We start from the raw sequence: 27,090 nt of genomic DNA, 5'->3' as shown, positions 1-27,090 counted from the left end.
ACAGCTCTACTGACTGTTTTGTATCTACCATGTGTAAATTTTCTGGAGTTCAGAACATGGGATTTGTAATATTTAGAATGTAGAAGGCAGTAGGTTTTGAAATAATGAGCCCACAAAGTGACAGATAAAGCAAATAACTCAGAATGAGTGTATGCCGGGGAGAAGAGGTCTGCAAGATATACAGGGTGATAATAATTAAAGTTATACTTTCAAACTGCTGTAGAAATAACACCACTGGTCAGAATGACGTCAAATTGCAGTGGATTATTAGTGGTGAAGGGGGAAATATATGGCAGAAGAAAAATAAAGTTACAAAATGTAGCAATAGATGGTGCAGTAAGAATCGTAATTCAATAGTGGCCAACTACAAATGACAAACGAATCATACAATAATGCCTAAGGTGTATGTTTGACATTAAACTGTACTACTCGGTGTGCATGGGTGTGCAGGTGTGGTACTGTTAATTACATAAGCCCATCCACTATGGCAAGGTCACATCAGATGGGAAAATTTTGGTTTTTAATTGTCCTGAGGCCAAAAACTGCTTAAAAAGAATCAATCAAAATCAAATCGGATTATTAGTTTTTGTGCGAGGGGTGCAAAACGCGTTTAATACGCTGTCCACCATTTTCAGCAACAAGTTGAAATAGAGATATAGCATGTTCGACAACTGATTGAAGTGTTTCTGGGGTCACATTCAGAATGTGTTGCACAATGCATGCTTTCAATGCAGCAAAGTTTGCAGTCAGAACACTGAACACACCATCTTTCACATAGCCCTGCAGCCAGAAGTCACACGGATTAAGATCAGGTGATTGGGACAGTCAGGCTGTAGGGAAATGGCAGCTGATAATTGTAGCGTTTCCAAAATGGCACTTCTGCAGCTGCTTAACTGGATTTACAATGTGTGGAGGTGCGCCATTTTGCATAAAAGTGATCCCATCCACTCATCTAAGCTGTTGGAGAGCTGGAAGGATGGGATTGTGCAAAAGACTCTCCTAGTGCTTAATAGTGACGGTACAGGTAACAGGACCAGAAGCACCAGTATCTTTGAAAAAACATGGCCCTATGATTAATGATGCCATAAAGCCACAGCACCCAGTGACCTTTTCAGGATGAGGTGGTACTGGTTGATTTTCGTGTGGATTTTCCTCTGCCCGTATTCGACAATTCTGTGTATTGACATGTCCTGTCAAATGAAAGTGGGCTTCATGTGTTCACGAAATCTTCCATGGTCAATCATTGCCCACTTCCATGGGAGCAAGAAATTCTAAAACTAAACGGATCTATTCCTACAACCCTGAAATGGAAATGGTGTTGCTACAAATCATTGCCCTCTGAACAGAATTTTAAGAACTTCGCTGTAGTCAAAACTGTCCTACACAGATTAAGAAACGTATGTGAACCAAGCTAAACTCACAGTAGATATTGAAAATAAAGATAATAAACAGAACTGGCTCAGGACAGAACTGAATGAAAATATTAGCTGAACATTAACATGAAACATCTGAGAAGAGCTCCTAAAATAATTTTCACAAAGGTCTCTCTTGCTGGCAGTTCAACAGGAAGCAATTCGTGCACGTGGGTAATTTTGAATGGATAGCAAAGAAGGTCGAGAATGAGATTTTCACTCTGCAACGGAGTGTGTGCTGATATGAAACTTCCTGGCAAGTTAAAACTGTCTGCCAGACTGAGACTTGAACTCGGGACCTTTGCCTTTCGCGACCAAGTGCTCTACTACCTGAGCTACGCAAGCATGACTCACGCCCTGTCCTCACAGCTTTACTTGTGCTAGTACCTCGTCTCCTACCTTCCAGACTTTACAGAAGCTCTCCTGAGGAGAGCAGGGGGCTTCTGTAAAGTTTGGAAGGTAGGAGACGAGTTACTAGCAGAAGTAAAGCTGTGAGGACAGGGCGTGATTCATGCTTGGGCATCTCAGGTAGTAGAGCACTTGCCCGTGAAAGGCAAAGGTCCCGAGTTCGAGTCTCGGTCCGGCAGACAGTTTTAATCTTCCAGGAACTTCAGCAAAGGAGGATGTTTTGTAGGATTTTATGGACTATGCTCATGGGTATGTCCAATGTTTGGGAAATTCTTCGTGCACTACACATTTACACACCATCACTCATCTCCTCCTGCATTGCTGTGGCCACTGCTTCCTTTGACATCAAATCAATTCATTTCTTCCCTGTACGAGGTTGCACACCAAACGAACGTCTCTTTCCAAATTTCCGAATCCTTTCCTCCAGACCCATGGCAGTCATCAGACGAACGCCTTTTTTCAAACCCTTCAATGTCTGGAGCTTCTGCAGAGTGATGGGTGCACAATCATCCTCCTTGTAATACAGCTTTACAAGCAAAGCACGATCCTGCATTGAGACAGTCGTGGCGAAAGTCCCAGATGTAAAAGTAGGAAAAGCCATGTACCTGATGTCTTTATGCCAAGTTTAATGGGTCGTGTGCATGACAGCTGTTTTCTGTTATGTATTGACACATACAGCATCGTCTATTGATCAATTTTCACACAAGTTTTTTTTCTTCTGCCATACATTCTCCCCCTTCTTAAATCATATTCTGTTGCAATTTGATATCATTCTGACCACTGATGTTATTTTTGCAGCGTTTTAAAAGTTTAACTTTAATTATAATCACCCTGTATAATAAAGTTTCAAATTATTAAGCAGAAGGTGGATTAATAGAAACACTGCTGTCTAGTGAGGCTTGAACAGAACTGAAGCAAACACAAAAGTCAGGGAGGGAAGGAGAGTAAGGAGTCTTTAAATTTGTTGTTTCGTTCTGATTTGCCTGCAGCAGTTTGTTTACCCATGTTCAGAATGTCTCGTGGATGGAGAAGTATCTTGCATTTCTTTTGGACCTAAATTTTGATTTCAGTTAACAGACTTTTCCAGATTCTTCTGCTTTTGAACATGAAGCAAAGATGGGCTGTAGGTAACTCAGTTTTTATGAGATAACATTTGTTTTACCTTATTCAGATTATGTGGTGAGCAACTATCAAATCAATCCCATTATGATTTTGGTCTTCGAGCTTTGAAGTCGGTGCTTGTAAGTGCTGGTAATGTCAAGCGAGATCGCATAATGAAAATTAAAGAAAGTAAAAAACTGAGAGGTGAATCTAACATTGATGAAGCTTCCATAGCAGAAAACCTTCCAGAACAAGAGGTAAGTGCCATTTTTAGAGTGAATTTAGTCATGCAAGGGGTGGACAAAAATACGGAAACTAGCCAAGCCTGCATGTTGCACTATTATATTTGACCACGGAGGGTACCGCTACATTGTCCTTGATGCATTGCAAGTGTCAGTCGCGGTCAGAACAGTGTTCAAAGTGTTGTTGCTCGTTCAATGGATGCTTCAGTAGCGAAAGTAGTGGAAGTGTTTGGTGTTTCAAGAGGCACTGTATCAAAAATTTGTACCGCATACAAGGAAAGCAGAAAGACGCTAGCTGCTAAGTCTCAACTCGTACGAAGAAATGTGTCGAGTGATTGTGACAGTTGGTCATTGAAGGTAATTGTGTCGAAAAATGAGATGACATCTGCAAAAGTCACCCTGAACTGAATGTCACACTTGCGAAACTTGTCAGCACCAAAATAGCTCAAAGGGAGCTGCTTAAGCAGGGAATTGAAGGGTGAGAATTCCAAAACCATTAGTGATGCAGGTGCCTGTAACTGGAATATGTGGTATCAGAGCTTTAAAACCCGGATTATAGAGCAACGGTAGGTTCCATCTGTTTCCAACTTCTGGCAGAGTTTGTCCCAGTTACGAACCATGATGTGGGTTTGGTGGTGATTTGGGCAGCCATCTCACGGTATTCCATAGGCTCCGGGGCTACTCTGCAAGTTCGTATTACTGCTAAGGGTTATGTGACCATTTGGCTGGTGAGGTCCATCCCACAGTACAGTGTTAGTTTCCCAATGCTGACGTGTTGCAAGGCAACAGGGCCCCTGGTTGCACAGCTCGCATTATCCAGGACTGGCTTCGTGAGCTTGGCAATGAAATTTTGCATCTCCCCCGGCCACCACAGTCACCAGATCTCTCAATATTGAGGCTCTGTCTACTTTGGAGAGAAGATTGGGAGACTGCTGTCCACCTATATCGTAGTTACCTGAACTTTCCAGTGTTTTGCAGGAAGAATTCCCTTGAAACCCATACATTACTTGTATTTATCCTTAATAAAAGTCTGCTGGAAGTTGTTTTCAATGCCAGTGGTTTTCCTGCACCTTATTAAGCATGGTGACGTGTTTTGGTGTTTCCACATTGTTGTCCACCCCCAGTAAATCAAAATAATCTGGCTTTTTCCTGTGAAGCATTAAAATTTCTTCACCACTTTCAGTAATATCCAGTTTTAGTAACAAAGGGAAAGTTAATTAACAAAATACAGATTTTTGTTGTGATACATCATAATTAATTTCGTGGCTTAACTGTAATTTCATATGGCATGCAGGCGTAATAAATTTAAAAAATATTCTTTCTGTCTTTCAGATTCTTATACAATCAGTATGTGAAACAATGGTTCCAAAACTTGTTGCCGAGGACATTCCTTTGCTTTTCTCGCTGTTGTCTGATGTCTTCCCTAATGTAAACTACACACGGGCTGAGATGGCTGGTAAGTATGTTAGGATGTATTTGTTGAAAATGTATTTTCTGAACTTTCTTAAGAACACTTGACCTCTGATGCAGTAATCTATAGGATATTGAGCAGTATCTTATAATAAAATTAAAGTTAGGGATAAAACCTGTTGCATATGTGACCAGGGTGAGTTACTGGCAGTCAAAGAAGATAGAGGTTAGAAGTGTATGAAAATTAGTTTTATTATTTTCAGATTTAGCTGTTTTATTGCCTTCCTTAGTTTAGTTTTATGTGTTGTATGTAACAATTATGGAACTGTGTGAATGATAACACTAGGTTTGACTGTATCTTATAAAAAGCAGAAATCATGTTACCCACCTCTCCATAAATTTAAATAAGAACAATTCTTGGAAAGCCTGCTGAATGGAAATGGACACTCTAATAACTACAAAAGTGAGCCTGAACATCTGTGAGTTCACATTAAATTCAATATTTGTGGAATGACTGTTTTTCATGTAGGCTACTTTGGTTATCTAGTCTTTGTTACAGGTGACTGGTGCAGAGTTCCTAGATTAGATTTCTGCTTGGGATTTTTCTGTAGTAGAAAGGTTTGAGCAAGGTTTCATAAAATAATCAGGGAAATTGACACACTAACTGTGCCAAAGTGGCATCAGGTTATAAGAACTGGGCCAGGTTTTATTTAGATGAGTTGTTTGTGATCAGGTAGTCTGGAAGTAAAAATATTTTATCCTGAAGCATTATGTTTTTTAAAATAATTATTCCTCTGGAAGAAAGTTAGAGAATAGGGTTCAAAAAACTAAGATGCACAGACTGTCAAAAGTAGAAGACAAGATGTAAATGATAAAATTATTTACAGGTAACCTGCCATGCATGTTTCTTTATTTCATGAAGATCTTCATTGCTGAAAATTATTTTATGAGCTCTTCTCAGATGTTTCATGTGAATGTTCAGCTAATATTTTCATCTAGTTCTGTCCTGACCCAGTTCTGTTTATTATCTTTATTTTCAATATCTACTGTGAGTTTAGCTTGGTTCACAGACATTTCTTAATCTGTGTAAGACAGTTTTGATTACAGTGAAGTTCTTAAAATTCTGTTCAGAGGGCAGTGATTTGTAGCAACACCATTTCCATTTCAGGGTTGAAGGAACAGATCCGTAAAGTGTGCCAGGAAGAATATCTAGTATGTGGTGAAGGAGAAGAGCAAGGTGGAACCTGGATGGAAAAGGTAAAAATGAAGTATGCCAATCTGTTTTTAGTTTTGGGACTTTACTAAGTGGTATGTTCAGTGTAAATAATGTTTTTACTTACTTACATAATGTTTGTTCTTACTTTCAATACTTGCAAAGGGATCTGTTGGAGAAACATGGATTGAAAAGGTATGCAAATTTGCAATAGTGCAAAATTTGTTTGTGCAAAATGGTGTAAATACTTTTTGCATGAAGTGAAGTTTGATGCAATTTTAGCATTGTGAAATTTATTTTATAGTGCTGGGTACATGTTAGTAATTTTCCTTATCATACAGCACAGCATAAAATTTTCTGTCTCCTCCTTCCCCGTCCCCAATAACTTCTCTCTCATTGTTTCTGTTGTTATGACATACTCTCTTTGATGGTCATATAATCCAGTCTTATTCAAAAGGAACTGTGTAATTCAGCAGCTTATCCATTGCTGATAAAACACTATGAGAGTACAATTTATGAATTTATTCTAACGCAAACCTATGTTGTCAGTTCAGGAGAAGACACAGTGATTGAAGACACGTTTCAAAATTCCTTTGTGTTAATTTCTGAACTTGCTCCTTTGCTGAAATTGTTATGGAGTAATCACTATCACATTCAAAATAAATATTACAGTGGTGTAGATATACGAATACATGTTTTTGAGAACAACTTATTCATTAATAAATATTTCAAATTATGAATTGAACATATATGAGAAGGTATTAAGGCGCAAATGAAACTGTTGCCGTGCTTTGAAAACAACAAATCTTTCCTGAATTTGATTTATATGTATTAGTTTAATCAGACTGTGGTACATAATCCAAAGAATTTTTGATATTTATGATGTACCATATTGTCTTCTGAAATCAACATGCTTGTTTGTTAGTTTGTCCTCAGGAAGCTACATTAACAACTTAGAAAATTAGAATCAATAGAGACATATTTCAGGATGACATATCAAGCCAGTTTCGGTTCTGTTTAGCACTCAGCCCACTGTCATATTTACTCAGTTTTAGGACCATAAAAATCAGCAGTGACTTTAACCATGTATTAAGTAATCTGGCGTACATGGATGGTATTGAACTATACGTTTCAACAGAAATGCAGATGACCCACCTCCCACAAATTGTAACAGTGTCTCCTAGAAACATAAGCATGCCATTTAAGCTGGGTAAATATGGGAGAATGAACATAAGCAAGGGAAAAAAATCCAAACTGCTGGGTTTTAGATAAGCAATGGAAACATAACCTAAAAGTATTTAGACATCCTTCAAGGAAGATGACCTTTGCATTAAAAAATAGATTGCCTTATGAGTACATAGTCACAATGTCCTCAATTTGAAATTCAAACTAAGTGGAAAAAACCATCTTAAGTGCCATTAATACAGATGCAGTTCCACTGCTAACCTGCACTTTTGGCCCCATCAACTAGTACTAGATGAAAAATCTGGAAGATATACAGTGGAAAACATGGGGATGTTTTTTTTTTGCAAAGTATGGCGTCAGTCATTCTAAATAATCTGCAGAAAAGCTGACTATTCCACATGATGAAGGGGGCAGGAATGTAACAGAATCTGAGCAGTTCATTCAGCCAAAGCTTGTGAAATGCATTAAATAAGGCACCCAGAAGCAAAGCTGTTACAAATATTCAAAAATACATAAAAGTTACATTTCAGTAACTGTTACGAGGGAGTGCTGTGGAATCATCGAGTTAACAAAAGTGTTGCAACAGTTTTAGAACTAGACTTTTCTAGGAAAAAATATTAATGATGTTACTTTCATAAACTAATTATAAGAAAAGTTTCAAAATTTTTTGTTTATATGTTTTGCTTTTTTCAACAGGTTCTCCAGCTGTACCAGATTTGCAACTTGAACCACGGTTTAATGATGGTAGGCCCAAGTGGTTCAGGCAAGACAACTGCATGGAAAATCCTGTTGAAAGCACTTGAACGCTTTGAAGGCATTGAGGGCGTGGCACATGTCATTGATCCCAAGGCAATTTCAAAAGAGGCTCTTTATGGTGTGTTGGATCCCAACACAAGAGAATGGACTGATGGACTTTTCACCCATATTCTCAGGTATTATCAGACAGAGACCATTTCAAGTAAAATATCCCAGTCACTCTAAAAGAAGAGACCACATGGTTTTTACTCTGTAGATACCTTTCTTGCCTTCTTTCTCTCTGAAACATAACTTGGCAAATGGTGCAGAGAGAGCTGTTGTAACATTAATCAAATATTACGAGAAACACATTGAAGCTGATAAGTAGTGGCTGTAATTTAAATGTACTAAATATTGATCAGTTTTGCTCCTGCTATGTTTTGGTAGCTTATTTTAGTAATGTATATTGAGCCACTTACAAAGTATGGACTTCAATTTTACAGGAAGATAATTGACAATGTACGTGGTGAAATTAACAAGCGACAGTGGATAATTTTTGATGGTGATGTGGATCCTGAGTGGGTTGAGAATTTGAACTCTGTGCTGGATGATAACAAGTTGCTTACCTTGCCAAATGGAGAAAGACTCTCACTTCCACCTAACGTTAGAGTGATGTTTGAGGTTAGTTAAATATCTCTTGCTTATATTATTTGAGCATAATAATTTCTTTCTTTGTCTGTGGCATATGAGAGGTATGTGAAGAATATAAATTGTTAGTATGTAACAATTGAATTGACGTTGGAATGATGACAATATTTTGGAAAGGATAGTTGCTACTCATCATAGTAGAGATGCTGAGTCACAGATTGACACAACAAAAAGACAGTCAGACAGAGCTTTTGGCCAAACAGGCCTTCATCAGAATACACGCACTCACTCACATGACCAGTCTCTGGCTGCCACGTTTAGAGCCTGGTCTAGGCAGCCAGAGACTGTGGTTTTGTGTGTGTGTGTGTGTGTGTGGGGGGGGGTTCCCACTGCACAAGACATTACATAACAAATCTGATTAGACAAAATTTCATTGGAATTAAACATCTGTTGTGTTCAACAGTCCTACATTGTGCTGCCAATTTACACACTATAATCATTTGAGACCTTTGCTGACAAAGATCTGGGAGTTCAGGTAAAAGGGCTATATTCGGAGGGTAAACAGTGAAAATGCAGTATTTTCATTCACATTATTTCTTTTTATAAATGTCACAACTAATAATAATAATTATTATTATTAAATTTAACTGCTGTACACCTTTTGCCTTAAATTTTGTTATAGGTCCAAGATCTTAAGTATGCAACTTTGGCTACTGTTTCTCGCTGTGGTATGGTGTGGTTCTCGGAGGATGTTCTGTCAACAGAAATGATTTTTGAGAATTACATGTCCCGTCTTAGGAACATACCACTTGAGGAAAGTGATGAAGATTCTGGCTTTGGTAAAAAGACAGAGAAAAAAGAAGATGTAATGTCACCTGCATTACAGGTAATAAAAAGTGATAACTGAGTAGTGATAATCCATCATGATGATCTATCAGTTACAGAAACACTCACTAACTTTCACTGACCAATAATCATTCTTTTAGATCCAGAATGAGGTTGCCAGCATTCTTCAGCCTTTCTTTTCCCCTGATGGTCTTGTGGTGAAGTGCCTGGAGTTTGCTATGAAGCAAGAACACATTATGGACTTCACTAGATTAAGAGCTTTGAGTTCATTGTTCTCCATGGTCAACCAAAGTGTGAGGTAAAAAATTATTTTCATTTATGCTCATATTTCTGTGATTTAGTTTCAGCATTTAAGGTTTCAGTACCATTCCACTGAAATAAAATGTTTGTAAAGTCACTGATCTGCATAAATCTTTAAATGTTGTAATCATTCTTTTTATGGAGAGGCCAGAACTGTAAGTCCATTTTGGAAGGGAAAAAAAAGAAAAAGGAAAAAAATGAACTTGCTTAAGCAACTGTCCTGCAGTAACCTAGTTCTTTTGCATTGTTTGCTCTACTATTACCTCCATGTTGTTAATGGTTATTGCTTTCTTATTGATTTCACATTTCACTGACAGTGAATGGGGCATTCTGTTAAGTTATTCAGGTTGACTCAGTTATAGAGCAATTCTTCATATTAACATTAAGAATTCCTTTTGAAATGACACTACTTTGCAGTGGAATTTGAGTTTTAACCTGAACCTGTATCTGCATTTTATGTTCTGTTGCATTTGGCCTTATGTCCAACTTGTTACATAGGAAGATAAAAACTTTCATCATAACAGAACTATAATGAAACACAATAAAACTGAAGGGATACCATAACTGACACGCCTCCACATTTTATGGTAGGAACTAAGTAAGCCAGCCATAAGTTTCTTCAGGTGTCCATCATGCATAAACTGTACTTAGCAGAAACATTGAGAGATATTAGGACTGTAGGCAACATTGTAAGACTTTTAATGATAAAAAATAAGTTGGATGTGGTTATTCTGTTAATGTAACTTAAGTTAAATTTTAACTGCAGAATCAATTTAGATTGAAATAGGATGTCATTGGCATCACTTTAATGCTGCAACAGGTGCTAACAGTATTCCTTTCAGTTCAAAATGCTTTCTTGCACTTTGTCTTTCTCAAGTGAAAGTTTAACAAAACTCTTTTCTCTCTTGCATAAAACACACTCAAAATTTCTTCCTATTTCTTATATTTCTGTTTTATCTTAACTAAATCTGCTTTTAGAGTGTGTAAATGGGAAATGGAATTTGTGTGTTTTTGAACACTGTTCTGTTTGTTTCCATTCCCATTGCTAAAACATAAAATCTTCCATTCTATCACAATGTTCTCATTTTTTAGTGAAAATTTCTTAAACTTTTTTTCATTTTAAGTGTCATTACTCCGGTTCTTAAAATCATGTCAGTTTCAATTTCATGCTACAAAATTAATTTGCTGCCTGTGAATTCCTTGACAGCAGCTGTATTAGGTATAGATCCACGAACGAGTAGTGAGGTGAAGGTTTGTGCCAGACCTGGACTAGAACTTCACACAATTTTTCCTAAGTGACTATTGGTCAGGGGTCCTATTCCTAATAGAAACACCATCAAGAAATTCATAGGCAGCGAATTAATTTCGAAGTATTTTCTACAGTGGTAGATCGTAAGCAGTGTCTGTTCCTTCAGACACGCATGCAAGTTCAATTCCATTAATGAGAATTGCTGCTGATTTCTTTTAAAATTACACTGACAGTTAATTCTACATTGACATACAGAAATATAATTTTGATAAGTTACAGCATGTAATAATGTGGAATGTCTCCAAATTATACCGTATTGTTTCAGGAATGTTTTACAGTACAACCATTCACATCCTGATTTTCCCCTGCCCTCTGAGCAGCTTGAAAGATATATTCCCAAATGCCTTGTTTATGCTTTGCTGTGGAGTTTTGCTGGTGATGCAAAGCTCAAAGTACGGCAGGACTTGGGAGACTTTATTCGCTCAGTCACTACTATAGCACTGCCACCATCAACTAGTATGTCAATAATTGATTATGAGGTAAGTACCGTTCATGGTGTTAACACTACTTTTGTACTTCATCTTTGGCAGAGAAACTATTTATTTACAAAATAACTACTGAATAGTTATTGGGTGTGAAATTTCTGAGCTTTCTTCCTTAGAATGTTTGATTAAAGATAAAAATGCAGTACACATTAAAGTAGCTATATATTGTTGGAGGTATACTTTCTGAGTCTTGCACATACACAGCTCCAGAATATATTCTACTGTACAGGTGTCCTGACCCCTCCTGTCCACAGCTCCTAACAGTTTAGGATGGTTCAAAACAGTGGACTTAGTCTTAGTTTCTACAACTTTTATTTGTGTATCAAATAAAGAAAATTTCACATTGTTTCAACCATGGTAGCTTTCCCATGTTCTGCATTGTTGCTCCTTTTCCCAACTATCCCACTTTATTTAAACAGCTATTCATAGAATACATATGGAAACTACAGCAAAATTCCCAGGGTTGAGGATTGATAACCAAATAAAAGCTTATTTTTCTTGTAAAAATGTACAGCATAAATATATTTGAAAGTTTTTGTTGTGTTTACAGTTTCTGCCATAAACAGTTAAATTTCGGCAGCCTCCTAATATAGTATAGATCCCAGTTTTAATAGTTATTGTCATTATGACATGACTGAGGTGACAAGTCATGGGATACCTCATGATATTGTTAGACCTCCTTTTGGCTTATGTAATGCAACAACTTGATGTGGCATGGACTCGACAAGCTGTTGGAAGACCCTGAAGAAATATTGACCCATGCTGCCTCTATAGCTGTCTATAATTATGAAAGTGTTGCTGGTACAGGGTTTTGTGCACAAAACTGACCTCTCGATTATGTCCCTTAAATGTTCGATGGGATTGATTTTAAGTGATCTGGACGGCCATACTGTTTGTTCCAATTGTCCAGAATGTTCTTCAAACCAGTGACAAACAATTGTGGCCTGCTGACAAGATGCATTGTCATCCATAACATTACACACACACACACACACACACACACACACACACACACACACACACACTTGCAGAGTGCATTATTGACAGCATGCATCTATGGCTTTCTGTGGTCTGAACTGCACTTGAACCCTATCATCAGCTCTTACCAATTGAAATTGAGTCATCTGAATAGGCCACGGTTCTCAAGTTGTCTAGGGTCCAACCAATATGGAGACCAGGAGAGGCGCCTCAAGCAATGCCGTACTGTTAGTGAAGGCACCAACACTGTCGCCATCTTTATATGTGAATACAGTGGAACTTCGATTTTACATTCTCTGATTTTGTTTTCCGTGATTCTATGCCATAAATTTGTAGCTCCTTGTGAAAAACCCATAAGATCGGTGCTGAAAATTCCCTGATTTTTAAGTTTCTTCCTAGTAGGGTTTACCTCATTTCTAAATTCTTATTTAATGTCTCACTTGACTTTGTCTCATTTTCTTCCTGTTGACATTTGGTGTGACTGACTGGGAGTGGCACAAAAGACAAACAGTTTGCGTCAGGTGGTGGTGGTGGTGGTGGTGGTGGTGGTGGTGGTGGTGGTGGTGGTGGTGGTGGTGGTGGTGTTGGAGTAGTAGTAGTAGTAGTAGTTCAGGGAATAATTTACGCTATTGTGGAGAGGGGAGGTATGAGAGAGGAAATGCTGATGTAATCAATGATCAGCGTTTCCAACACAACTTGTAACATTTAGCTTCACTGCACAGTTACTATCAGCCTCTGCTAGGTTGTGGCAGCAATGAGTCGGTGCGAAATGTTTCAGACCTAGACAATATGTGACAAAGGGGCCCAGCTGCCACCTTTACTTGTGCCACTTATAACTCAATCTCACCTTTTTACATGTATTTTTGATGTACTGTATGCAGCAATAATATTGATTGTCAACTTTTTAAATTCGAACACTGAGTCTCAAAGAATATGCTCGGTCAGAATAGAGGAAATGTCTGCCATTTCCGGCTTGTGAGCCATGAGCTCACATTGGCTGGCAACTTGTTACATCACCCAACAGTCAGCGCAGCCACCACACTACACTAACACGTGTAAAATGAGTTTGCCGCTTTGTTTAGCTCACTACGTAGTAAGTTTACAGACCTTAACCTACAAAACGTTGAAATTCCTAAAGTACAGAAATGAAAAGTATGAACAAGCACAGAAGCTATAAATCAGTTGGTGGGAGAATTTCATTCTCCTCCTCCTTGGTAGCAATGTTAACAACACTCATGACATCAACTGACATAACCAAATCACAAATCCACAAACAAGAATGAAATTTCAACGTTTTACATCATATGATAGACCTATCAGGAAAAAGTGGGTTTTGGCACTAGTTATAACATACGGTACGTAATTGAAAAGACTATCTCTTTTTGCTAATGATGTTCGAGGTAATTGAGCCATTTCCCAACACACAGTCCCCACAAATTATACCCATAAAACAAGCAGTTTTGAACTTTCTTTCATTTTATGTTCATATCGAAATAGCAAAAATTTATAACTTACATGGTGAAATAAACTGAATTACAGTGAAAACTGCCGCATTACAAAATCTTGGATGTTTGTTTCCCAATTGCAGCCAGTAACTGTGTAGCAGGGTGATTTCATGCTAATGAAGTGGCTTCTAGCATATAGATTGATAAATAGCATGCTTACTTGGCGGCTGGTTTCAAAGTACAGCTGATTTGAGCGGTGTATAGCAAATGGAGTGACCTCAACTTCCATTTAGGTTTAATTTATGTAGTTATATTTCATACACTATTCACTGCTGTGCGCAAATTTTTGTTACAGTAGTTCTGCTCGGAGTCGGCCGGTGTCCGAGCGGTTCTAGGCACTTCAGTCTGGAACCATGCGACCGCTTCGGTCGCAGGTTCAAATCCTGCCTCGGGCATGGATGTGTGTGATGTCCTTAGGTTAGTTAGGTTTAAGTAGTTCTAAGTTCTAGAGGACCGATGCCCTCAGATGTTAAGTCCCATAGTGCTCAGAGCCGTTTGAACCGTTGGAGTTCTGCTCAGAGCCTGTCAACAGAATTCAGAATGTTTCGTGCCTCTACAGACTGCAGCCAGTGTAGGCTACTCCATTTGCTATGTGCAGCACCACAATTAACAGGATGTGTTTAGTGAACTGTTGTGTGATGGCTTGTTTGTCTTTGTCGCAGTCCTCAATGATGTTTACATGTTGTGATGGCAGACAGATTGTTATAAATGTAACGGATTACTGGGACAGAGAAACATTGAACTTGCTGAAGGGTGAATATGCTCGTGCTTTCACAAAACCACCTGTGTTTACACTACAGCAAGTGACGAGTTCAAAGTACAAACAGTGCATGTTGGAAATACTGCAGAATGCTCCTTTTCAACCATTCAGTAGTGTTGAGTAGACTTCACACGACTTTTTGCAGTCGTGACGTCATTAGTAGGCTTTTGACTATAAATTTTTTTATCGATTTTTTTAAGAACTGATGAAATTATCACAAATTGCTGTATTAACATTTTAATTTCCTTCACTTATACAAATTTTGTACAGTGTATTGGAGAGGATTACAATTTTTAATCATATATGCCAATTACACATGGTTTTGCTCGTATTTTGGGGGTTTTAACATTTTCCTTGGTTCTGCATTTTCCTCAGTTTTTCCCCTTTTTAAGTCTGGATCACATGAAAATGTAAAATAGGGGTTTTACTGTGTCTCAATCACATGACTTTTCATCACCTCAGTGTATTTTGCACAAGCGTGTATTAAAGTGTTTTCTTTGTTGTAGGTGAGCATTACTGGAGAATGGTGCCCATGGTCAAACAAGGTTCCTCAGATTGAGGTGGAGACACACAAAGTTGCAGCTCCTGATGTAGTTGTGCCAACTCTGGACACTGTGAGGCATGAATCCCTTCTTTACACTTGGCTGGCTGAACATAAACCTCTTGGTAAGCATAAAATGACTTTTTGTTATATTGCCTCGAGCTCTGGTGTCATCAGTATGGTGTAGTGCAGTGGTTCCCAAGCTGGGGGTAGTTGCCACCTAAGGGGTAAAATGTTGTTTCCTGATCGGCAAGAACAAGTAATGAAAGTAAATCACTTTTAAAGATCAGTGCTACTGTTACTGTTGTCTAGTAGTCAAGTGATTACAAAAAGTAGGCCTTATTGTAGCATACATTTTAATTTGGTTGACTTTAAATGGGGGTGCAGGATCTAGGTGTAGCAAGTATCGTTATGGGGAAGATTGGTGCATATGAAGCATGTTTCATAACAAGTGTCTACTCCCAATGTAGATTATCTACTTTCTTTTCTGAGAGGGAGTTGTATATAGCTCTCACAATGCATTGAGAATCGCTTCATCATTACATAAAACAAGTTTGTTAGAAATAAGGTGTACTAATTATCTCATTGACTCATTCATTTCTTGTTTAAAAAAATCCGCACAGAAACTAAATATTCATCTTTCATCATTTTAAAAATGAATTTATTCAAATAAAATACTTTTTCATTCTAAAGTTAAGTGGTAATGTTGGTAATTGGGGGGGGGGGGGGGGGGGCAGGGGGGGGTGAGGTGGGGAGGTACTAGGTAATATGTGATCGCACATGGGGGAATTCTCAAAAAGGTTGGGAGTTACTGGTGTAGTGGTTAACGTTGCTGCTTGCTGTGCTGCGGGTCATCATTTCAAATACAATCACCAGCAGTTATTTGTTATTTTCTCCTAGTCATTTCAAGAAGCTCCTTGAAATGTTTTATGTTTGTCATGTTTGTATACCTGGAACATTGATGTTTAGCTGCACTCTACATCCAGGGGATGATCAGTTTGGTTTTGGCAGTACATTGTCAGTAAGTAGGTGGGAACACACTAGGTATTCTCAAGAAATCTAAAACATTGTGCCGATTTGGCGGTGTAAAAGGTATCAGCTACCCAGACAAGAACCTGAATACAAGCTGTAAATTGTTCCCACAGTTCATAGGAGACGAACTCATGGAGTCTAAGCCAGCAGCAAGTCAGCTGTACATTAAGCATCCATTAGTGTTTTCCAGAGATGTTGGCCAAAGAGTCAACAATATGCATGAAAGAATTCAACTGAGTCACCAAATACAACAGGACAACACAGCCCAGTTCAAAAACAGTGGAGAGAAGTTTAATAGCTGGGACAAATTCCAGGACGAATCAAAGACAACATTTGGTGACAGTAAACAGGAAGTCTCTTTATCAGAACTTTAATTGAAGAACAGTGTCCAAAGTCATGGCAAAGTGACACAGTCATACACACAGAATGTTTTGGGCCTTTGCAACACTGTGAATGCAGATACAACCGAAGTCTACAAAACCACAAATTTGGTGAAAAGAGTCACAGGCTTCTCTGGCAAAGTAAGACAATGTTAGAAGCATTAATCAAGTGGTGCCAATGCACTGAGGAAGTACAACCGAAGAGAGTTGGACGAAAGAAGTATGATCGACTCCCAAATGTGGTCCCTATGCCTGTTACAGAAGACCGCCACAATACTGCCTCTCATACACAAAAGTTGAGAGAGATGAGATACAGGATTTATGTCAATGAGAACTGTAGGACTGAGTAAGCAAGAGATAGCAACCAAAAATATTAACCCAATAAACACTAGATGGCCAAACAGTTGGGCATTTTTTATTTATTTGATGTAAAATGCCTTTCGGCAGCAGCTAAAGAAGACTGTTCCAAGATATAAAAGTGATTATGCTGAAGGTCAGCAAATGGAAAATACGTCCAGCTGATTGGAACATGTATCTCACAAATAACTATCAGTGATCTAACACAGCCCTTTGAATTTGTAATTTTAACAGAAGGCATCACAAGCAGTCAGAGACTGTGGAAGATGAGAGCTCCAGATTGACAGAGCTAATACAATAAATACAGATCAACATAGATTGCTCTGGATGGCTGTTTGCCATTGAAGGTGGTGGTGTCCCACCATCAGTGACACAAGTTATAGTCATCAGTTGAGATACTCAGTTAAACTAAGAAGCTTTTGTTGACTGCAAAGTGTCACTCAGGGTCACAAAATAAATCTTGATGCCAGGGACAATAACACGCATTGTAGATGATCAAGGAGAACTTTAGATCACCAAGTGTAAAGAGCAGCCACAACTCAACCCTTAAAGGTATATGCATAGGTACAACAGTACCAGTCCAGGAAAGGCAGCTTGGCGTAATCGACAGAGAATCATGCTCCACGACCACTACAGACAATGCAGGAGAAAGCTACTATTTAACTGCCAGTAAGATATGGCCTGATTGAGGAACAAGGATGGTGGGTGATAACCATTTGGCATCAATTTTCAGCTGCTTTTCAATCTGGAGTGACGAATAGACAGACCAAGTGACCCATGATAAAACACAATGTTAACATCAGGTATCATCCTCTAATTAGCAAGCAGTCATGTAGAGGTGCTGGATGGATGACGGATAATTTGGGAGGAAGGGGACAAGATGCTGCAAGATGACTTCATTGAACCTTCAGAGTGTCCTTGGTCCTCCCTGGTGGTTTTTGTGGTAGACAACAGGACATAGCATTTCTGTGCTGACTACCAATGACTGAATGAAATCGTGGAGAAAGGTGTTAGCCACTGGTGCACATTGCTGATACCCTAGACTGCTTGAAGGGAGCAAAATAGTTTGCAGATGTGGACGTAGAGGTGTACATTGCTGATACCCTAGAGTGTTTGAATTGAGCAAAGTAGTTTGCAGATGTGGACGTAGAGACAGGCTACTCACAAATCTAGGTTGACTGGCCAAAAAGCTGCCTTCATAACTCCTGACGACGTCAGAGTTTAAAATAATACCACTTGGATTGTGCAACACTCCAGTCACCTTTGAACAAACGATGGGAAACCTGCTTAGACATCTTGAGTGGACAATGAGTCTTTAATGTGTTGAAGTGTATTCAGGCTACGGGTCTCCTCCTGAATCTGAGAAAGTGCCTCTTCATTGTCCAAGAAATAAAAATCTTTGGGCACTTCATGATTAAGTTTTGTCCTGATCGAGAGAAAATAAGACCCATCAGATTTTGTGACTCTTTGGCACATTTGTAACATGAGAAGTTTTCTCTGAATGTGCTCTTCCTACTGGTGCTCCATAAAGGACTTCTGTACCAAGGCATACCCCTTGCAAGAACTGCAGGGAGGTGCCAAATTTTCCTGGAACAAAGGGCAAGAAAAATCTTTGCTTGTCGTTAAGGAGGGATCTGTTTCTAGCATTGTATGGTGAGAATGCTGAGATAGAACTTAACACCGATGCTAGCAGTTGTGGGGTAGGAGCAGTTCTAGTAAAATTTCAGGAAGATGCCAAAAAGGTGCTTATGCTTCCATAGTACTCTCAAAAGTTTGAGGACGACTACCATACAACGGAAAAAGAATACCTTGTAGTTGTTTGAGCCATCTAAAAGTTAAGAGACTTATTTATGGCAAACCAATCACAGTTGTGGGTTGCCATTCTCCATGCTGGTTGACTACTTCAAAGGATCTGTTGGGTCGACTGACAAGGTGGACACTGCCTCCCCACCACCACCTCCCCCTTCCCAATTTGTTAAAAACCCCTTTCTCCAGACTCCTCTCCCCCTCATGTTCAAGAAACAACTGGACTCGAATTATGGGGGCTATCCAGATACAGTTATTCTGTAGCATCATTAAATTAAGGCAAATGCTGGACTACAACACAGAAAACAGTAATGTTGAAATTAGTAATGTCACTTTTCTCTTGTAGCCGTATTCGTAGGTTAGCCGTATTCGTAGGTTAGCTGTATTTGTAGTTTGAGTGGAATAGAACTTCTGGTCACACTTACTAAAGTCACAGTGTGTTCTTCTAATCATCAAGTGGCTTGGTTCCTTAGTGTTACGTTAATGTATTTTCTGCTCTCTCTCTCTCTCTCTCTCTCTCTCTCTCTCTCTCTCTCTCTCTCTCTCTCTCTCTCTCTCTTTTTTCCCCCCAGAACGCACGTATTGCAATGTATAGATCCTGATGATAGCTTACATCTGTTTCAGTTCTGTGTGGGCCTCCTGGCTCAGGGAAGACAATGACCTTGTTTTCTGCCTTGCGTGCTCTTCCTGATATGGAAGTAGTTGGGCTCAACTTCTCATCAGCTACAACACCAGAATTGCTCCTGAAGACATTTGACCACTATTGTGAATACCGAAAAACACCTAATGGCGTTGTTCTGGCACCAGTACAGGTAATTACTTTTAATGATTAAAGTATTTGTAGTTCTTCTGTGTTGAATTTTAAAAAGGCGCTTTCTTATGGTAGCACCATGCTTGTTAGCCTATTAATAAAATATATTAAGGTGACAAGAAAGGGATCATTATGAAATGTAGTACTGTTTTGTAATCTTACTGATATTTTTAAAATTTTATTTTAGCTGGGGAAATGGTTGGTGCTGTTTTGTGATGAGATCAATTTGCCTGACATGGATCAGTATGGCACACAACGAGTAATCTCATTCCTGCGGCAGTTAGTAGAACATTGTGGCTTCTACCGTGCTTCAGACCAGGCATGGGTGTCTCTGGAACGGATTCAGTTTGTTGGGGCCTGCAATCCCCCAACTGATCCGGGCCGAAAACCACTTTCTCATCGTTTCCTTAGGCATGTGCCAGTGATATATGTAGACTACCCAGGAGAGATGTCACTCAAGCAGGTTAGTGCAATGTGCTTCCTGTGACTTTTCTATTACAAAAAGCGTATAACTGATTTTAATTAGTTGAAATGATAAAATTTTTGTAGTTAAAAGCTCTCAAATAAAGGTGTATAGTTAACCCATTCACCGCTATAGATGTGCTCTCTACATTCCCTGCTAAGCATGGCTTTGTCATTGCTGTACTGCTTGTATAGAGCTGTTACCTGTGTTGAGAGACATGGTTCCGGCCACTTTGACGTACTATGATCTGTTTTAAGGAAGCTGTTCAGAAGAAAAAAAATAGTTTGCCCACCTTACAGTCTGATATCTTTGCTCGATAAAGAAGTGGATTTCTTTGTTATTTGTCATAGCTACTGTGCTGCAGCAAATTAAATAAAGTATTGCAGAATTTTCAGAGGTAAAAACACATTGTGTGAATTTTGTGACTGGTTGATTTTAACTCATAAATTGCTCCAAAGAGATGTAGATAAAATATAGAAATTTGATTTAAAATTGAAAGCAGAGTGATATCTCATTTAGTTCTTGAGGTATTGGTTTCTACATCTAACGTATGTAGCAGCAGTGAGAGGGTCAGTGGAATGGGACGAGTAAACGCATCAGTAGCACTTCAGGAAAACCTAGAAGCTGTGTTGAAACATGTCCTCAGCAGCTGGGGAGCAGCAGAGCATGAGAAGTTAACTTGTCCATAGCAGTCGTATTGTTCTTTTACAAAAGAACTATATTTAGATACTGTGGGAATGTATGTAATTCCTTAGTTATTGGTAAAACAAATGGAAGGCTTTAATTTATTTTCGGAATACTGGAAAGCTACAGTTTCTTTCAGAGACTTTGCCCCCAAAATAACTGTCGCATACTGCGAACATTACTAAAATGGGTGCAATAAATATTAGAGTTGTCTAATAGGAGGCATAGTGTATAGAAAAGGATTGTGATATGAATGGTTAGAGGCCAGTTTGACAGCCACAGAAGTGAAACGAAGTGCTGAATTTTTTTAACTGTCAGGCAGTCGGAGAGAGCATGAGGGTAACCTTGGTTATAAATTTGTTAAATTACATAGACAAATGCTGGCCATTCGTATCCTTCGGGAGGCACAATTCCTAAAACTGCTGGTTATTTTAAAGTAAAAAACAGCACTTCAAATTATTTTAGAAATTTAACAGTTTTCTGAAATGAGTATTCTATTTTATACGAAACCTTAGTTAGTTGTTTATTCCACCACTGGACCATTACAGATAACAATTACACAGGCCAGCTTGGCCCACCAGTAAAATGTAAGCCAATTTGCACTATTCATTTACTTACTGTCACCAGTCACTGTGTTCACTGCATATAGTAAAGACACCCCTTCTCAGTATATGTTAAGACAATGGTGACAGTGTTTTCTCACAGTTCCTATTCCATCTCTGTATGGAAGAGGAATAAATCTTGAAGTATGGAAAAATAAAAGTGCCTACTGCTACATTATTCATAGTGATTCAGTGTATATTTGCAAATGTAGATGTAAGAGTGAAATGAGCTGTATGTACATAGAAATTATCCAGTCAGGTTTTCTTGGCATGATTGATTAATGGTGTGCTTTTGCGAGTTCAGCTGAGTTGACTGATTCCATTCTTTTGCTTAATATTTTGACAACTGACGAAGTAGTCTCCTGCAGGTGCTGCAAGCTATGTTGCTATGTGTACTTGCCACCTGGATTCCAACCAGATTGTGAAATACTGATGATGTTATTCGTGATGTCTGCTACATTCTTTTGATGCTCATTTGTTGTGCTTTCTGTGAAATACACATCATCCCGTATTTTCCACCTCAGATGGATGATACAGTTGGCGAGATCTTAGTAAACTGAGTGCTAGATTCCAAGCTTTAGTCTCGCAGTTTGTTTTTCTGCCATCTTTATTTTTACAGTCTTTAAGTGTACTATACCTTCTTTGAAACAATTGTGACCCCTGGTGAAAGAAATTTGTCTCAAAGCAGAAGAATTTACTCAGTTTTGTGCAGGACACCCATAGATTTTATTAGTTCACCTGCAGATACAAGATCATCCATTTGAGACAAAATATGTCTCGGTGCTTTTTATCTGTACAAAATGTTTATTAATAATCCCTTAATCCAGGTGTTGGCAATGGGTAGTAGTATTTAGCAACAAAACCATAATCATCACATTTTTAGAGTAACATAGCAGTGTGATGTAGCTTTGTACACCCACAAAATCTCTTTCCTATTTTTTCATAACATTTTTCAATTAAATGCCAACAACCATTCAGTTTATTATTGTGCTTGTCATCCAAACATGCTGTTTGAATAGCACTGCACATTGTTTTCCTGAACCAAGTGCATTATAACATTTAGATCCTGTAGCCTTGAGTATAAAATGTTTTTCAGATTCACCTGTTGTTCTGATGACAGAAAGTCAATGGTTTATCTTTAAATAGTTTTTTCTCTTGAAAACTTTTCATCTTTTGAGGACATACTCTTGAAAAATGAGAAGTCTTGACAGTTAAACACATTTCTTTTCTTTATAATCTTTGGAGATTCCAGTTTTTGTCATCTGAACTGGAGTTTCTAGATATGTTTTGAAAGAGTCTTACACTTAATTCTGAACTTAACGACTCAGCCCATGGTTGCTGTAAACTCATGATGCCCTAATTTAGTAGTTAAGTGATCTTTTTTGCGAATAAGGTGTCAGCTCATAAACAAGTTGAGAACATTGAAGAAAGGTGTGTTGGGAAATGAGAGTGTTTCTCAAAATGTAACTGTTGTGTATCATGCACGTGTACACATTCACACGAGCAACCACACTTGATGCATACACGTTATCAACAGCAGCATCAGTATTCCAACATGGAGTTTCCATTGTTTGATCTTGTAACTATCCTGCGTCAGCTCCTGGTAGCTGAATGGTCAGTGTGACAGATTGTCAATCCTCTGGGCCCGGGTTCAGTTCCCGGCTGGGTTGGGGACTATTCTCCACCCAGGGACTGGGTCATCATCATCTTTATCATCATCATCGAGTGCAGGTCGCCAAAGTGCCGTCCAATGGAAAGACCAGTACCAGGTGAAAGGCCTGCCCGAAGGGGGGCCCTAGCTGTACAATTAAATAAATAAATAAATAAATAAATTAGCCCGTGTTTTACGCACACATCGAAAAATCTTGAACACCTAATTTTTTCATTTTCTTTGTCATAAATGTTGATGATTTGAACTTTGAAGAAGAAAGTAAACTATTTTTATTCTTGCAACCTTTGTATCATGCATTACACTCAGCTCTAAAGATGTAACCACAAAGGATACTGCACTTTAAAAAATGTTACAGCAAGCTCCCAATTATCAGTGTGTGTGTATTGTCTGGTTTGTAGATTATTCCTGCATAGTTCGGCAGTCTTTGGAAAAATAAGTAACCTGCCTTGGAATAACTATTTTTGTTTATAATATTATGTATATGAATCTTGTTTTACTGCCTGAAGCGGAGGGATCCCAATCCCAGTGTCTGACATTCCTGAAATATTTTCCCAGTTTTTCTCATTTCATCTTGAGTATCTTATGTATGGGGACCCTTCTCTTCTGTGATCCATTTTCTGTTCATACATTTGCCTAGCCCATTCCCAAGGAGCCAAAGGTCAAAAATTGCCAACTTACCTAAAGCAGACAGTAAAAGGAAATTATGTAGGTTTTATTCTTGGACAGCTGCCTTCAGAATTCTTCCTTTGTGTTGATAAAAAATGAAAGTTTATCGATACACATTGCCTGGAGGACTCCATTGTTGACCGGAATTTTCTAGCCACAAATAGATTGCAATAATACCATGGCTTTTAAAACTGATCATACGCAGTGAGTGTTAATGTATGTCTCATTTCTTGTTGCTGAAGTTAAGGATAGTTTATGTTTACTGTTAAGATGACAGTTAAATGCAAACTTGCTGTTCTGACACTAGAAAAGAAATTAGATGTTGATAATGGGTTAGAGGACCTGCAGAGTTTCTCAGATTTATGGCATAGGCATAGGAAAGATGAGAGAAGAAACAAAAAATTCTAAAAATGCTGTTAAATTTTGGTGGAGAGGTCTCGGGCTTCCAGCCGGGTTGTGGTGTCTTCAAACTGCGCAAACTGCGACGTTTCGATGAGTGACGTACTCGTCGTCTTCTGGCGAAGTGCCGAGACTTTGCGGATGCCGGTCCCTTTATACCTACGTGTGCCGCTGCTCCCCCCCCCCTCTCCCTACCACTTGGCGGCAGGAGGCTGGGTCTAGGTGAGCCGGCGGTTGGGGTGGAGGGGGAAGTGGGTGAGCTGTTCGTGTCTCTGTGTCTGATGTGCTCCTCGCCCCTTTTTGAGATGCAGCGTAGGACATGCTATATGTGCCAGGTGTGTGGAATTTGAGTGGGTCTTAAGCTGAGCCCAGCAGCTCTTTAATCTTCGGCAGTGGTCAGAAGATTGTATTTATGTTTGATTTTCTCAGTAGCCTCCCCATTTTGGCTGACAGGCCCCCCAAATATGGCATAAAGGCAAGTCTATCCTCCTCCTCCTCCTCCTCCTCCTTCTTCTTCTTCTTCTTCTTCTTCTTCTCCTCCTCCCTCCTCCTCTTCCCGAAATTTGTCAGCCTGTCTCCTCTTGAAGGGCCTACCAATCTGTGTTTCACTGTACCTTTCCCTAAAATACCTTTCTTAGGTGGTACAATTCTCCTGAGAGGCTTTCTTTGTCACAAACGATGCGTGCCCTATGTACCAAGGTGGTCAATACTGACTGGCGTTGCACTGGATGGTGGCAGCTGGTTGCGTAGAGGTACAGGTCTGTGTGTGCCTTCTTTCTGTACACTGAATGGCCCAGTGTGCCATCTGCCTTCTTCCTAATCAGTATGTCCAGGAAAGGAATACAGCCATTTCCTATACTTTCATTGTGAAGGTGATACTCATGTATGCAACGAAAGCTTCTGGAACATTTACATATCTGATTAAACTGGACTGTACTAGAGGGGAATGCCCGCACTAACTGTAGCCTCTCAGACTGAAATGCATGCTCCCACACATAAGGCTAACTTTTTTTTCCCAAGCAAGTTCAAAGTGTGAACACAAGTTGAAACCATTATTTAGTGGCAAATCACAAAACTGCATACACTTAAAGAAATAATGAGCTTACCACATTAATACATCCATCAGAAAGGAGTCTGAATGGACAGTACTATCTCCTGAGACTGGTCCAGTCTGTTCTTTCTGTGCATACATTTTCAGAGAGGGAAAGGGCTACTTGAAACAGCTATTCTTTCACTGGACAACCCACCTTGATATCCTGCAGATCATGTTGTCATTGTGCTCAGTGCAGTCCATGGGGTTTTTAAGGCTTGTGGAAATGTGAAGATAACATTAGCCTCTCTTCTGAAAATGGTTGTGAAGGTTATAGTAAAAGGCTAAATGACACAAATTCCATTCAGTAGAGGAAGAGAGCACAGATAAGACAACACAGGAACCTGTTATCATGCTTATTGATGGACTGGATATGTTGGTTTATTGGAATCTGCTATACAACATTCATTTGAGTCTACTGATGTTTTGCCTCTCTGGGAAACTAGAACTGTAGTCAAGAAAAAGTTGAATGAAAAACAGAAACAGAAAAGGATGATCATTGTGCAAAATGAGCTTCCAGATGTGACATGTAGCATTTTCTGTAAATAAAATCAATAGCAGTTACTGTGTTTTTTTGGAATACGTGCGTTTTACTGTTGTCTTTGAAATCTCTGGTCCTTATTAACCCAGGTAATTGGGAGTTTGCTATATGTGCTTGGTAGCAACAGAAGACATTGAGTGCTGGCTCAAGGTACTGTTGATTCTTATTTAAAATTTCAGGAATTGCAACCATTTTCTACCAGGTTCCCCTTTGTTAAAAAGCTGTATTTGCATTGCGAAGGTAGTTTTTTGCGTACATGCCTGTTGTTAAGAATGTCTGTTATTAAGAAGCAATATTGCTGTTAAACTGCTTGTATCCCTGGTGAGGAAATTGTTCATAATTTAGTGGTATCTGCTATTTGGAGGAATCTGTTAGAAGTTTTATTGTGGCTGAAAAATTAATATTGTTTCCTATTCTCATTCAGAATCGCAGGTTGACAGTGTATTTCTTGCACATGAAAACTGATCCCGTATACCTGACTTATTATTATTATTATTATTATTATTATTATTATTATTATTATTTATTACTATTATGGCATAATGATTTCATTAAATACCATGTAAAACAGCTGTGAACAAAATCATTTACTTTCTTTGCTAGATTTATGGCACATTCAGCAGAGCAATGCTGAGACTCGTGCCATCTCTACGTGGATATGCTGAGCCACTTACAAATGCAATGGTTGAATTTTATTTAGCTTCACAAGAGCGTTTCACACAGGACATGCAGCCACATTATGTATATTCTCCTCGAGAAATGACAAGATGGGTACGAGGTATATGTGAAGCGATTAGGTAAGCTGTAATATCAGTTCCTTTCATACTGTAAAATGAAGTACATAATTACCTCTCGCTATTCTGAGTGTTATTTTCCAAATTAAACAGTGCCCAACAAACAAGGAAAAACAGTGCACAAATGTGTTTCGCTAATTGTGTATTTTGTGCAGCCTGTCCTTGTCTTTTAAAATCTTGTTGGAAGTCTGTTTTTTTATTAAAACTGTGCCTAGGTTCTAACTGATCCTAAATAAGAAGCTCTTCTGAACTGACAGTTCATATTGAATGAAACAACATGTTTGCTGTTACCAGTTGTAAACCTAATGTGATAGAGTATATGGTGTAACACAATTGAGAAAAGATCATTTGACCACTGGAAACAGTGCCACATATTACTCCAAAGTTGCAACACAGTATGCCATATTAATCCAGATAAATCTACTCGATGGCGGAGATCTACATCTTCATAATGTGCTGTGGAAATAAACAGACAGTGATCGTTAACAGTAAACTTGTTGTTTCATTTGAGATCGATAACAGTCACATTAAAGCATATTCGAAAGCTTTCACATGTAAAGACAATTTATACTCCACAGAAGAGCAAAAAAGAAAAAGGAAGAAAAAATAATCTGGCCCTTTCTCTCTCCCTTGTAATTTCAGCCCAGTTCCTGCCTCCTGGGCCAAGGTATAGATGTGATGACTACTATGAACTTAATGTTAAACAAGTGGATTG

The 27,090-nt window shown here is 38.8% G+C and overlaps 1 protein-coding gene across 1 annotated transcript in view; it reads left to right on the top strand.

Annotated features, from left to right (window-relative positions):
• Window positions 1-27,090, top strand: part of LOC126354951 (dynein heavy chain, cytoplasmic-like) — a 217,351-nt gene that overhangs the window by 104,049 nt on the left and 86,212 nt on the right. The window contains 13 exon segments of the mRNA XM_050005032.1: window positions 2,992-3,178; window positions 4,496-4,619; window positions 5,742-5,830; window positions 5,952-5,981; window positions 7,668-7,903; window positions 8,210-8,387; window positions 9,037-9,240; window positions 9,341-9,498; window positions 11,075-11,288; window positions 15,044-15,203; window positions 19,278-19,465; window positions 19,652-19,927; window positions 26,185-26,378. Of these exon segments, the coding sequence (XP_049860989.1) occupies window positions 2,992-3,178; window positions 4,496-4,619; window positions 5,742-5,830; window positions 5,952-5,981; window positions 7,668-7,903; window positions 8,210-8,387; window positions 9,037-9,240; window positions 9,341-9,498; window positions 11,075-11,288; window positions 15,044-15,203; window positions 19,278-19,465; window positions 19,652-19,927; window positions 26,185-26,378 (2,238 nt within the window).

Source organism: Schistocerca gregaria, chromosome 3 (assembly GCF_023897955.1).
Source record: "Schistocerca gregaria isolate iqSchGreg1 chromosome 3, iqSchGreg1.2, whole genome shotgun sequence".
In the NCBI taxonomy this organism is placed as follows: domain Eukaryota; kingdom Metazoa; phylum Arthropoda; class Insecta; order Orthoptera; family Acrididae; genus Schistocerca; species Schistocerca gregaria.
The sequence above is the reverse complement of the archived record's forward strand: the minus strand, read 5'-3'. Positions and strand labels throughout refer to the sequence as shown.